The following is a 15176-nucleotide window of genomic DNA, read 5'->3' as shown; positions in this document are numbered from 1 at the left end:
AGCATCTTTTTATTTATTTATTTATTTAAAACTTTTTTTTTTTTTGTCTTTCTGCCATTTCTTGGGCCGCTCTCTCGGCATATGGAGGTTCCCAGGCTAAGAGTCTAATCGGAGCCGTAGCCACCAGCCTACGCCAGAGCCACAGCAACGCGGGATCTGAGCCGCGTCTGCGACCTACACCACAGCTCACGGCAATGCCGGATTTTTAACCCACTGAGCAAGGGCAGGGGTCGAACCCGCAACCTCATGGTTCCTAGTGGAATTCGTTAACCACTGTGCCACCACGGGAACTCCAGCATCTTTTTAATAGAGAAGTGTTGGGGCTTAATACACAGTACGCTGACATATAGCAGGCATTCAGCAGCTACTTGTAGCCTTCTCTTCAAAATTTTTTTGGTTGGATCAAGCAATGTATATTATTTTGTTAGATTTATCATAGTATATGTTTTTTTTTTTTCAGATGAGAGGAAGAAACAATCTGAAACTATGAGTTAGGTGACAAGCAATTTTATTTTGCAAAACAATCACTATACAGCAACAAATACATTTGCAAATTTTGATTGAAAAACATGAACTAACTACAACCAGCCATTGAAGAAATGCCTTTCTATGGTAACAGGCTCTAGAATTATCAGAAGAAAGAACCCCCCCACAGATTTGTAGCGGCATGTTGGAACCTTGGAATCCCAGCATACAGAGTATATTTTTTGTTGATTTTTTTTCTTTTTGCTAAAGTTGAAGTAGATTTTCATGATTGCCATTTTCTGAGTTTAAAAATAAGCTTTTTCCTGCAGAGGGACTTGGCTTCAACCTACCTTCCCAGGCTAAAAAATCCTAGGTGTAAAAAAAAAAAAAAAATCAATGCTGATTTTAATGCATCAGTCCTTGAAGGAATGCCTAGAATTTGCCTTTCCAAGCCATGAATCTATCTTTTCTGGCTACTTAGACCATGAATAGTTTTTCTTCCTCCTTTGTGTAGTGTGAAAAATAGGAGAAAATACTGTGATTGCAGCTATGGCAGAATCAACCATAGAGAGATTATTTCTTTAATAATATTGACATGATGTTGTATTTTGGCTGATGATCCCATTTTCTGCTGTATAACTATATGAGTGTGTGGAGAAGACCAGCTACCATCAGTACATTCTTCCATTTAACCAAGTTCTCCCTTCAGCCTTCTTCAGCTATACCTAGTTGGTGTTACACAGGTGTCTTTCGTGTGGGTAGGATTTCGGCCCATCACCCTGCTGGAACTCAGCAGGAGAATCCAGAGAGAGTTGGTTCCTAAATGAACACGGCCTTTGAAAACTCATCATGGACTCGGATCTGTCCTGCATCATTGTAAGGTATCCAATTATTGGTTGCAGGTGACCCAGAGAGAGTGAGTTGGCCTTTGAACTCTTCACAGCTCTGGATTGCTTGTGTATCCTTAAACAGGTTCTCAAAGGCTAAAGCCAGAGAGAAACTGGCATTAAGAGATCTAGAATTGGAACTATGAAGCTTTAATTTCTAGATCAGCGTATGGATGCCCCCACAAAAGTGGTGTTCAAGAAGCTTAATTTGTGTAGTTAGTCTTGAGAGTAAAAGCAAGATGGGTTCTACCCCTTAGCCCCAGAAGAAGACATTTAGCCTGTGTTGCTCTCTTTTACTGGTACAAAGTATGGTTTCATTTTGCTAACTTTCCTTAAAGAATTGCATTTCCATACCAAGCAAGGGCATTTATTTCTTATAGTTTTGTTGTGAATTGAAGAAAACATTTGTTTCGATGCCAAATCTAATAACTTGGTGCTTTATATAATCTTTATTTTAGACATGTATTTGTAAGAAACAATTTTAATATGTAGGCCGCATTTTCTTATTCTTAGCATTTATAAAAATTTTAAACTAGATTAAAAAAAAATGCTTGTTTCACAGGTTAAAACTTTTCTAACCAGCTGTTAACTTCTTTCTAGAGTTTTAATCACTACCTAACACTATCAAGCACATAAGAAAATACCCTAAGTCTCCACACAGCTATTCTTTCTTCTCCTATTTTCTGGTGCATTTCAGGGGAAGCTGATGAATAAAATGCCCAGATTGATCAAATCAAATCTCACAACAATTATTAGGCAGAAAACAGACATATCCATAGTCCTCATCAGTTATTTCTAAGGTTTTGAAAGTCCTATAAAACAACTGATCTAGAAATAGTTTCAGAAATGCTTGCCTAAGTAAAACTTCTTCGTTGAGAGAATGAATGTTGCATTTTTGCTCCTAGTTTCTTTCATGGATGTCACACATTGGTTGCAGTATCCACTGGAATCCAAAATGGCACCCACGTCTCTCCTCTCTTTGCATCGCTTGGCTTCTTTCTTAGATGCTACTATACTAGCTTGTTGCCTCAGTCCATGTTCATCATTTCCTCCTTTACATTTGAGAACTGACTTCACTCAAAGGGATCAAACGCCTACTGGACCATTTGCTTTTAACTGTTTAGATCCAGCCTACCAGCCCTGAGCAAGAAAAAGAACAGATAAGATACTAAAAAGCATCCATCCAGCCTGGTAACTCATTGCCTTATTCAGGCTATTGACGACTTCATTGCTTATTCATAAATCTAAGACGAATGATTCGTGGGAAGAATTAATTGATTTGTGATATCTAGACTGTATATAAAGTCAGAACAGTATTACCTACTGATCAATAATAGTAACTAATACAGAGTAGCTTTAGAGAGTGAAATATTGGGGTCCTGAAAAAAACTGATTTAGATATCTGTATCTCCAATGTTTTATAGCTATAGCTTCTCAAAATACCAGATTTTCCTCTTCTGATTAAGGGATCTTATCTTGGGGTAAGGAAGCCAAACATTTTCTATCAGATAATTTAATAAACAGGTACTATTTGGAAGAACGGGATAACGTGTCCCAAATTCTCACTGCTAGTTTCAACTTTAGCAAATGGAAAAAAAAAAGAGAAAAAGAAATCCTAAGAAGTCTGGTTCATGAATGGTTACAGGAATAAAACCCAAACTATTCTGTGATTCAAAATAAGATAAATTCATAATCCTGAACCAATAATCTGTAAATCCTTTTATGTATAACTGGATCTACCCCCACAAACTCCATGTTGGTGAAAGCAAAGAAAAATAATTTTTTCTAGCATCACGGGAGAGACTTGTATCTGGCACTAAAACAGGGTTACAGCTTTGAGTTGTTAAGGAAAGCAACTTCATGCTAAAACTTTTTGTCTTTTTTAACTTTTTTTTTAATAGGGAAGGAACCCTGCTAACATCTACTTTCACATACCTAAAATTGCAACACCAAAGGGTGCAGGAGACACAGATACTGTGAATAAGGAAGTATTATATTCAAGTATATGAGGAAGTATCACAAATGGCCACAGAGAAATATATATATATTTATATCTATAATACTGTATCAAACAGATGGAAAGGGGGCGTGAAACTGGTAGTGTGGACACAAATCTAGTGGATCAACTGACATTCTAATCAGACACGATTCCATCCTAATGAAAGTGCTTCATTCCTAAGAGATGCACTTTACACCACTTCCTCAACCACAGCTCAAATGCTTCGCAACTATTTTTTAATTAGTTAAATAATTTATTGGATTGACTTATACTCTGATATAATTATCCAGGTCCCAAATGTTAATAACTTAACTGAATCTTTCTTCCCATTTATACAAAATAACGCTTTAAAAAAACATTTCTTACATGCTCTTCCCTTCCTGCAATCAGACTCCTTGATTTAATTTAACATGTAATAAGTTACAATGGGCAGCTTTTTATCTTTTCACCCAGCAACAGAATAGTGAAATGAGCAGCTTGGATTTTAACAAGGCCTTTCAGAATGTAGTGGATAGCCTTCAGGCACATGAAAGGTAGAAATGCAATTTTCAAAATCATAATACTCCATGCAAAACAGAGCAGAGCAAAAATAATTGTCCAATTGTACTCATGTAAAGCCAGTGTCTTCCTGTTGCAAATGGAAATCAAGTCAATTTCTGCATATACTATTCTTTTTTCTTTATAAAATTGTAACAATTACTACAGTTTGGGAATGAGATTATTTTTTTTATGGTTTGTAAAGAATGAATATAACACCTGCTCAGAGCCCACTCCTGCCAAGAGCTCATGCCTAAATAGTATTACTTCAAGGCTAAATGGGAGATATTCACAAGCCCTGCTTAGCGAGTGCGGCAGTGACATCCTCAGCCAAAGTGGCGAGCTGAGGGGACTCAAGCAGGTTGATGCTTCCGGAAGAGGAGACATTGCTGAGTCGTCGTGGCGATGCCACGCTGGACCTGCCCGGGGACTGTGTAATGATCTCAGCCCCATGGTCCACACGGGCCTTCGCATGCTCTCTGAAGTTCAACTTCTGGCTGTCGATCTGTTCAAGACAAGCATCGGTCCTCGTTAACTCAGGCATCTTAACGGTCCACTAGCTCTTTCCCTACATCCCAGAGCTGATGCACCCATCACTTCTAATCAGCTCTGCCATCCCTACTTCCTAGATGTCCAGGTCTTCAATCTGGGACCCACTGTGATGAAGAGTATTTCAGAAGGATTTTTTAAAAAGGCAAGATCGGCCCATGGCTCGTGATGGTGTTTTCTTACCTTGACGTTACCACCTCCAGGGACGTGGTGAGCGTTGTCAAGCGAACCGACTTTAGCTTGGGCCTTTTCTTTGAAATCCAGTTTCACACTCTCAATTTTCACTCGCCCACCACCTACACATGAAAGGAGAAAAGCTTTTAAATGCCTTGCTAAAATTACATCTTATATATGTGGTGACTGTTGCCCCAAAATAACTATAGTAGATAAACCACGGCAAACCCCAGACTTAGTTTACTATCCTTCTGACCATAGATGAGAAAGGAATCTTTTAGAATATCTATTCCATACCATCTAAGATAGTGACATCTTTTTTGTACCATTATATGGACTGCTTTACATATTAATACCTTCTTCCCTACTCATGTCTAACCCAAGATATTAGGAATTTTTCTAATCTGTGTAATAAAAACTCTAAAAATAACACAATGAAAGTCTCATGCATCCATTCTAAAACTTGGAACATTTAGTCTTTTATACCTTACACCAGCCAGAATGGCCATCATCTAAAAGTCTACAAATAATAAGTGCTGGAGAGGGTGTGGACAAAAAGTTACCCTAGTACACTGTTGGTGGGATTGTAAATTGGTGCAACCACTGTGGAAAGCAGTATGGAGATTCCTTAGAAAACTAAACATAGAACTACCATTTGATCCAGCAATCCCACTCCTGGGCATCTATCCAGAGAAAACCACGACTTGCAAAGACACATGTACTCTGATGTTCATTGCAGCACTCTTTTCAATAGCCAAGACATGGAAACAACCTAGATGTCCATCGACAGAGGAGTGGATCCAGAAGAGGTGGTACATATACACAATGGAATATTACTCAGCCATTAAAAGGAACGAAATACCAGCATTTTTAGCAACATAGATGGCCCTAGAAATTATCATACTAAGTTAAGTCAGCCATACAATGAGACACCAACATCAAATGCTTTCACTGACAAGTGGAATTTGAAAAAAGGACAAACGGAACTTCTTTGCAGAACAGATGCTGACTCACAGACGTTGAAAAACTTATGGTCTCCAGAGGAGACAGTTTGGGGGGTCGGGGGATGTGCTTGGGTTATGGGTTGGAAATCCTGTAAAATTGGATTGTTATGATCATTATATAACTACAGATGTGATAAATTCATTTGAGTAACTAAAAAAATTTAAAAAATAAAATAAAATAGGCTATTAAAAAAAGAAAAAATAAATAAAAAACTGTTAGGCTACAACGGTGCACTACAGGTAATATTAGCATTTGTAAAGCACTGATAGCTTGACTGAGGAAACTAGAATTAGGACCCAAGTTGCTTAAAAGCTTCCATTTTCATTAGCAGAGGGAGCGATAGGAAGAGAATCATAGGAGATCCCATTCTTGAGTCCAGATGTCACAGGGTCTGGACACTGACTTGGATCTGATAATATATATATAATTTTTTAATTTTCATTTTTTATTTTTTTTGTCTTTTTAGGCCTGTGCTGGCAGCATACGGAAGTTCCCAGGCTAGGGGTCAAATTGGAGCTGTAGCTGCCAGCCTATACTATAGCCACAGCAACACCAGATCCTTAACCCACTGAGTGAGGCCAGGGATGTACCCGCATCCTCATGGATGCTAGTCAGATTCATTTCTGCTGAGCCACGATGGTAACTCCCTGATCTGATAATACTGAGACAGAGTTTTGACCATGCCATTTCCTCAAATGCTAATTAGTCTGAAACTTTAGAATCTGCTGATAGATGAGAGAGCCTTGAGCACTTCAGTGGCACACCCCATTTCTGTCCGTCTTTCTCAGACTTGTGAATACAAGGAGCTCTACATTGAGTCAGTATTTGTTGTCCTTTAGCCTCTTCTTGACCTGTTTGCTGATGTCTCTGACCTGGAAGAAGCTGGATTAGATACCTTTACCTGTCTCCACCTAAGAGATTGGCTTTTATTTTCATTAGCAACTTGGTTTTGGCTGCATGCATTTTTTGGGGAAGGCCTGTGATCAGCCACAGGATCCTTTACTATCTCTGCATCTCTCTTGAGATTGTGACTTGGGAAAAAATACCTGAGAGATGCCATGGAAACATGGAAAAGATTTTTCTGTTTTGGATTCTTGATGCTTATTTATCTCTGTAGATGAAAGAGAAAGGTCTCTTAAAGCTTCACGGCATCTTAGGACTTGTGTTTTCCTCATGTGTTACATAGACATTTATATTAACACCCAATTACCTGGCCAAGGGCCCCTTGAAATTATATGGTGATACTGGATTACATTTTGAAGATTCACTCATTCTTCTCCTGCAAGCTTAGGATATATATATAGTGTTATTTAAGTCCTTCCCTTAAATGATGTGTGATTATTCTCCCGACATTTCACTTGACCTCATGGGTCTTGCTTGTTGGTTGTGACAGGATCAGTGTGATTTGTAAAAGAGAATTATATTGGCTACAGGCTGGGGCATCTTGAGCTTTCAACTAGATGAGATGAACTTTTTTGGGATCTTACTTTTGTATTTTTTGGTAGCCTCTGTTATAAATTATATTTTCAAGTTTTCCTTTATGATTCTATATTGTAACAATGTCAACCTGTTATAAAAAAACAATGTAATATTGATCTGAAATTTATTCAGAAGAGGAAGCCCGAGAAGTCTATTTTTGTTGAAGTTATAGGAATCTTTATGTAACTATTAGAGAAGTCCATTTTAATTCAGAGATCTATGCCTTTGGGTCTGAAAACTTCTGGTCTCATCAGGAGCAGTAACTGTGGAAACCATAATATTTCTTCATTATGTCCTGAAGTGAAATCAGTAAGACTAGATATTTCAATTTATGCCTTCAGGTGTTGAATTTTTTCTTTTATTTTCTCCTTAGACATTCCACCTTCCAAAGTCACTTTGTGAAAAGCTCGCTAGTCAAAGCTCATTGTGCTAACACTTCTTTATGAATTCAGTTATCTGATTCATCTGTTATGAAGTAAGAGCTAGATTTAGAAATACATGGGAGTCCATGACAACATCCTTTTATGACCAGTAAATCTTTCACAGAATATTTCCTTATACATATAAGACTTTTCTGTGCATTAAGACCCCAGGTGAATGTAACTAAATGTATCCTTACTGTATGGAATTTAAGAGTCCAATATTTTCTTTTGTATTCTGGAAGAAAGTAGGCTGTGTAGCCAAATACATCCATTATACCACTGACATAGTACAATTCAACTAAGTGTTTGTGGACTTAAGTTCTAGAGGGGGAGCTGTGAAGATATCCACATGGGAACATGTTCTTGATGTCTCATGAATGACAGAGAGCTAATTCCTGGGCAGCAGTTCTAAAACTAGTAATGGAGATTCCTTATACATAGTTTCTAACTTCCTGATTTGCTTTATATGAACACCATCTGCCAACATGAAGCTTGATTTCTTGATATGTTTCCAATGCATTTATCCATTTTGAAATGTGTCCTATCTTTGGTTTTTAGCCATTAAATTCTTCTTAATAATCTCTGGGTCAGAAATCTTATTGGATTCAATGGTTCTTAAATCTTGTTTCTGAAAACATTTAAAACAATAATTCATGGAAATAACCTATCACTTGGTTTGATTAAGATGCCAAGCATAGATGGTTAAAACCAATTGCTTCCTCTTGTCCTTCTACAATTCAGTGATATATCTAAATTGTTCCAAAATATTCTTAAGAAAGTTACAAATTTGACAGTTGTCCATTATTTACTTATGTACAGAGGTGAAATTTAGCAAAAGGTGATATTCAGAAAACAATAACTCATAATATGACTCATAACAATATTAGACTCACACATTAAAGATAGAAAAACCCCAGTATGTATGAATATAAACCCTACTTTAGAACACTGAGCCTATGAGATACTCTAAGGAAAGAAGAAGTCAATGGTCAAATAAGTTGGAGAAACATTGCATTCTACTAAGGTTTCACAAGGCTTACTGACCTACTGAAGAGCTGAGAAATTCAGTAGAAAAATTAATTTCTTCAGCTTTGCTTAAGCACAATCCTTTTTTTCTCACATAATGTAGAAAAACAGCTTTTTGAAAAATCTTTGGACTGCTATTTTCAGTGTGTGCATTATGCATGAATATATGGTCCAAGGTATTTTGTAGACTATATATTTGAAAAGAGCTCCAATAAATATGCTGAGTGCTTAGCAATAAATGCATCTTATGTACCTTAATGTTTCACATGTCCTATGATACATGTCCTGTTTGTGGCAACTGGGTCTATCTGTCCAAATGAAGATGTCCTGAGTTTAACTTTCTATTAATAAAATCATGAAATATCAGGACTTGGAAAAGTCCTTCTGATTAGATATTTCACAGCAACAAAGTTTCCTTGTCCATTTCCTAAATCCAATTTATTATCTCTCAGACTATTAGAAAGTACTGATTTACCTGGCCTGTGGCGGATGTTCTTCAGAGAGCCGCATTTGGATGTCACGTGGCTTAGGTCTATCTTCTTGGTAACGATCTGTACCTGCATGAACCACATAAAATATGCTTAAAATAGTTTATACATAAATGAGCCCCCAAGCTCATACACAAAATCTACAACTCACAACATACAATGGCATATACACACATGGGAAAACACAATCTTCCATATGTCCTCCCACATGTTTGGTTGGAAAGAAAAACCCAAGGGAAAGAAAAATCCTAGAATAGAAGATTTTATTAGTAGAAAACAGATCATGCCACAAGGGGATAGAATCACTTGGATTAATAAGGCAAGCTTCCACTCAAGAGAACAAAGCACACCATGTCAAACCTTTCCATAAGCAAAGAGCCAAGTGAAGAGAGAAATTATTCTTTAAAAAGTGATTTTTATATAAAAAAAGTGACCACACTGTTGATAGATACAAGAAGCCCAATACTGCTTTAAGATACAAGAGGAAGAAATCTCTAAACCTGCTTTTCTAAAATACTATTGTCCATGTCTTGGGTAAGTGGAATTTTTCTCACACACCAAATTATAAAGCGATAGCAACATTTTTTTCCTTGGGTTTTACTGAAATTATTTCATCTCCCAATATCTGAAACAGTGCTTTCCAGGTGTAGTTCCTGGTCCATTTGCATCAAAAGTGCGTGGGAGGACTTCTCTTATGGTGCAGGGGCTAAGGATCCACAGCAGCTTTGGTTGCTGCTGTGGCATGGGGTCAGTCACTGCCCCAAGAACTTTTGCATGCCGCAGGTGCAGCCAAAAATGAAAAGAATTGTGCATGGAAATTATTGAATCGAACCCTGGAAACGGGGCCAGGGAATCTTCATATTTGAACAAGTGATTCTTCTCTAGGGGAAAGTTTAAACTCTAGGAAGCCCCCTAACTACTTTAAGATCATTAGTTATTTCAATTTATCCTTTTCCGCCTACATGTTTTGATTATAGCGGCATCTCTGCTAGAGGATAGCTGGGTCCATCCTCTGATACTCTGAAATTATTTACCAGGACTGAGATTGCTTTTGTGAGAGTACCACACAGTGTGCACTTACAGTCAGGGCAACAGGGAGGAGGGTACATACTGAGTATGAGGCTTTGCCCTCACCCTAGACGGAGCCTGACACACCTTGCTGTGGCCTTCCCACATGGGACATTTTCATGCTCAGTGGAGCTAATCTGAACATCAAGTGACAGCTCCTGCTGGAGGGCACTTGCCTGTCTCTCACTGCTTGACTCCATCTCTGTCCAGTGGAGTAACAAGGAGCCAAGATAGTAGGCAGGTGAGAATTCTGGATTTGGTACTCTATAAATTACTTGTGTCATAGATGGCCAGAATCTGACATTTAGGTGAAAGGATCTGTAGTACTGAGAGTCAGTCTGTTCACCTTTTTTATTATTCTAATGTTACAAAGAACCATGCTTACTTTAGCCCGAATTTGCCTGTTTCAACTATTCCTCAACTTCATTTGAGAAGCATGGACTCATCTTTCCTTTCCTCTCATAGGGTATTATTTCCACTCAATTTAAGAGACAGGAAAAAAAATCCCATCAAGACAAAGTGTAGACGGGGACCTGAATCCTTTCACTTTGAATTACAGAAGAGTCATGCTTCACCAGTTTTGTATGATTCCAAATGATACCTAACTCTCATGAATAATGAAGCACAAAAGACGACATTATATACTTTGGGTACTTTCAAGTACATCAATCTTTGCCTCAAGAGTGATTTAAATGGAGCTAGAAAATTGTGCGCCAGGTTGACTTTGACGGAGGAGGAGTAGAGACAGCATCAGAAAATACCTTAATACCATAAGAAGCCAAAGGCCGGCAAACAAAATTGGCAAGTGAAGTGGGTTTTCCATCTCCCTGAAAGCCATGGTGTAACCCATTCAAAAAGCAAGAAATTCACCGATCTTACAGGGAAGGATGGGAAGCCCATTGTCGAAAATGCAAGGTTGATAAGTTCCCAAACCAGGTGGACATGTGGAGCAGCAACAAGAAGAGGGAAGTGTGTTGGGAGGTGTCGGGAGGGAGGCAGGAAAGGAGACAAAGTGCTGGCTGTGCAGATGGCTCCACACAATCAGGACAGCTTCTAACAGCAGCTTCTACTTACATTTCCGCCCCCAGCAGAATGTTTGATGTTATCCTTGGAACCACATCTGGACTGAACCTTGCTAAAATCGATCTTCTTGTTTAAAATCCTAACCTAAAAGGAATTGGAAGTAACTTCACTGTGCATTTTTCTTTCAATATGCTGGGTACAGGGAACCAGAATGGGTAGACCAAAGAGGCTCCAAATGCCCTTCTGCCCACATAATCATTGAAGAGGAAAATCCAACACTGAAACTGAAAAGCAGATTTATTGTATGAATATGAACCCCTTTCCCCCTGCATTCCCAAGGCCAGAGGCTTGAGAGCTTTAGCTATCCCAGCTGTAGGCAGGTGTAACCTGGAAACAATTAGAGGAAGAAAAAAAAAAACTTGGATTATCAGTGAAGAGGAGGCTTCTGCTATTGTGAGCAACATTAGGACTCAGGTCCACTTTATGAAAGGTCCAACAGTGTACTTCAGCCCAGGATCCCCAGGGATGTGCTAGTGCCCATCACTGCCCCTTGCCCCCACAATGTTACCATCACAACTACAAATCGCCTGGAAAATCTGACTTGCCTATTTATTGGTCCACATAGAACAGGTGAGGTTTACACTGACCTGGCTGAATGCTACAGGTGAGGGTTCTCATTCATCCCAGGGAAGAAGCCCTGGTTTCCCAAGAGGGTCAACAAGGAGGCGCTGCTGAAAGGGCTTTAGGCTTCCCTTGCAGGTTTGGCTCAGCAGCTTTTTTTTTTTAGGGCTGCACCCATGGCATGTGGAAGTTCCCAGACAAGGGTCCAATCGGAGCTGTAGCCACCAGCCTATGCCAGAGCCACAGCCGCGTCTGTGACCTTCACCACAGCTCACAGCAACGCCGGATCCTTAACCCACTAAGCGAGGCCAGGGATCGAACCCATGTCCTCATGGATGCCAGTCGGGTTTATTAACCATTGAGCCAAGATGGGAACTCCTTCTCAGCAGCCTTTTGAAAGGCCTCTCTCCGACAACTGCTTAAAAGTAGCCATTATCCTTGGATTTGGTGTGGAAGCACTCTTTCCATTTTTTAGAGGGGAGAAAACCAAAAACTATTAGCTGACTTGTACTAGGTCATGCATAGGTAGTCCAGGCCTTGGTTGGGCCCACCGGATTTGAAGTTGGGTTTTATCTCTATTTCCAAGCAGTCCAGTATTCATCTTGAAGACAACAGCAAATCCAGGCAATAGTGAATCCAGATCTGGAAAGATATCACTCTGGTAAAATGTAAAGTGTAAAGCAATAACTCTTGTGGCTTCCTTCAGGTGTCTTTTGAATTTTGTGTGTTTTGGAGGGCAGGCAAGCAATGTAAGAACAGAAGGAAAGGGTTTTTTTGCTTTGTTTTTGATTTGTTTTATTTCACTTTGGCTATAACTATCCCCACCCCCACAAAAAAACCAAAGAGAAATCATGTTTTTGTACTTTAGGGGAAAGTTTATCCTCTTATTTTTTTTTTTAAAGCTAAATAAATTTACCCTAGATATACAGCTGTTTTCAAGGATGGTATCACATCTTTTGGTATTTGCAAAAAAGAGTAAAAAATTCAAGAGGACACTGGATTTTGACTATTTTTAACTAGACAAAGCTTAAATTGCAGCGGCTGGCTAACACTGACAAGATAGCTTGTTCCTTATAGGGAAGTATCAGGGACAGCTCTCATCACAGCCCCAGGAAAGGCCCTCTTGTCAAAATCTGAATTCAGAAGATGTGATGATTGGGCCACTCTTTAGGGCATAATAAAAAATTCCAATTTTTTAAAAAGGAGAGACATCACAGAGTCTATATCCAACGAAAAGTGTAGCTGCACTGCAAGAGTTTCAGATAAACTGTAGATGTAGATAACTAAGTCAGGGCCACTGTATTTCAAATTTCACAGGTAAGTTATTTTTAGAAAGCAAACAATTTTGATTTGTTATTTCTAATAATAATAATTTAGATGACGCTCCATAAGGATCTCATTATTTTGGCAATGAAACAGAAATCACCTAAGCCATTTTTCCCTAATCCTTGGGGATGCACAGGTTCTCATATTTCATTTACCAATTTTAATTTAGAGACCATCACTGTTACCAATTAAGTGACTCATTACCGAGTGATCAAATGCCAAATGTTCAATCTGACTCACTTGCTGCAAAAATGGCAATTCCAAATTCAGTTGCATAAATTTGTTTGACTCTAACGTTTAATCAACAGTTTAATAATTTTTCTGGTTTCCAGAACAAATGTTTCAAACACAAAGAGGTCACGCACATTGTCGGCATTATTCAGAGATGATTTTAATCCTAAATCCTAAAAATTAAAGGCCAACTTCTGTTGATTTCCCCCAGATTTTCTAGAGAATTATAGATTTTCTAGTGAAAAAACTAGCTGGCCTTTTTTGATGGTAGACTTTATCAACCCACGTTTGCTCTATTTGACATGCATTAACGGCATGCCCTTTATGTATTTCCATAATTGCAAAAACTTCAGAGTACACTGCTTTTGTCTAAAATGAAGCAAAGTATGACGTTCACTATTTTGCTTAATGGTTGAGTGGAAAGAAGCAAAACCGCTTTGAACAATACATGTTTGATGTTTGGTATGATTTATGCTCTAACTTGACAACTTGTACCTGAGCCATATGACTCACATTTATGCCTTAGCAAAATTACAAAATACTTCATGACAAGCATCACTAGATCATTAACAGATAACACCTTAGAGAGTTAATTCCACAACAAGCATCGGTCCGCAGAAACCATTGTATAAACTAGAAAAATAAATGGCTGCTGCGAAGAATAAAGCTTTATTCCAGATTAGTTTTTTTTTTTAATCAGAGAGTTGAGTTTTAATTCTCTGTTCTTGATGGATAGATTGAAATAAAAATGACTCCTTTGAAGAAATTTTTCATTGGACCTATGTTTTCCTAAAGCCTGTGTCAAAGGACAGTAATTTTAACATCTTAGAGACTGCCTAGAAAAAAAAAATAATAAACTTCTATTTTACAAATGAACTAATTTTTTTCTTCATGATATGAAATATTTGAAAAATAATTTTTCAACATTAACTCTAAACTTCATTTTAATCTTTGTTAATTTCTCTCAATTGAAAATGTTATTTGCACTATTAATGCAAAGAATGTGACAATCTTTCCTTCTGCATACTTCACAGTGGAAGTGAAATGTGTTATATCAACCAACTGGATCATCTTTCTAATGATCTGCCAAAATTCTACCAAACTCTCTATTTCCTATTAAATGCAACAAAACTTTTAGCCAGGTATGTAGGGTCCTCAGCAATTCTGATTTTTGAGTTCTCACTTAATACTTTTTATTTTGTCCAGACTGTATTATAGTCCATACTTGAAGGGCCTTGTATACATTTTCAAGTCCATCTCCATGCTTTTTTTTAATGTTATTATCTCTTGCCAGAACATCCTTATTCCAAGTTGAGTCCATAACAGATCATCCTTCAAGGCTCAGCCAAATCAGTTCCTCCAGTGGGGGCTGGCAAAAAAGGCATGGGCATTCATGGGTGACTTATTTGCATACATAATTGATTTTTCATTTATTTAAAGGACTTATAAGCATGAAGAGTCATAAAGAATTGGTTAATGTAATTGAGTAATTAATCAGAATTATTTTATCTTACTTTAATTCTATTTGTACATTATGCTAGGGAAGAACAGAATAGTTACTTTCTGGATATTCTTGAAGTGGGACTCTAGTTGAATTTCATTCTTTTTTTTTTTTTTTTTTTTTTTTTTTTTGTCTTTTGTCCTTTTAGGGCCACACCCATGGCATATGGAGATTCCCAGGCTAGGAGTCTAATTGGAGCTGAACCTGAAATCTCATGGTTCCCAGTCGGATTTGTTAACCACTGAGCCACGACGGGAACTCCTGAATTTCATTCTGATGGCTCAACTGAAATGATCTGCCACTGTACTCTTTCTGCATATAAGTTTAATTGCTCCTTTGGAGCAATTAACTTTTTTTCTCCAGCAAAGTGGTTGC

The 15176-nt window shown here is 38.1% G+C and overlaps 1 protein-coding gene across 50 annotated transcripts in view; it reads right to left on the bottom strand.

Annotated features, from left to right (window-relative positions):
- The window catches only part of MAP2 (microtubule associated protein 2), a 306355-nt gene continuing 291670 nt past the window's right edge, over positions 492-15176 (bottom strand). For 36 of the 50 annotated variants that reach the window (XM_021074986.1, XM_021075011.1, XM_021075013.1 and 33 more), the window contains 4 exons: positions 11174-11266; positions 9019-9100; positions 4621-4733; positions 492-4393 (listed from right to left, as the gene is read on the bottom strand). In XM_021074986.1, the coding sequence (XP_020930645.1) occupies positions 4178-4393; positions 4621-4733; positions 9019-9100; positions 11174-11266 (504 nt within the window). In that variant the 3' untranslated portion in view covers positions 492-4177. The remainder of the gene's footprint in view (positions 4394-4620; positions 4734-9018; positions 9101-11173; positions 11267-15176) is intronic. The other 14 variants (XM_021075002.1, XM_021075016.1, XM_021075008.1 and 11 more) reach the window with 1 other exon arrangement.

This window comes from Sus scrofa, chromosome 15 (assembly GCF_000003025.6).
Source record: "Sus scrofa isolate TJ Tabasco breed Duroc chromosome 15, Sscrofa11.1, whole genome shotgun sequence".
Taxonomy (NCBI): domain Eukaryota; kingdom Metazoa; phylum Chordata; class Mammalia; order Artiodactyla; family Suidae; genus Sus; species Sus scrofa.
Note: the sequence above shows the minus strand (reverse complement) of the source record. Positions and strands in the feature narration are given on the sequence as shown.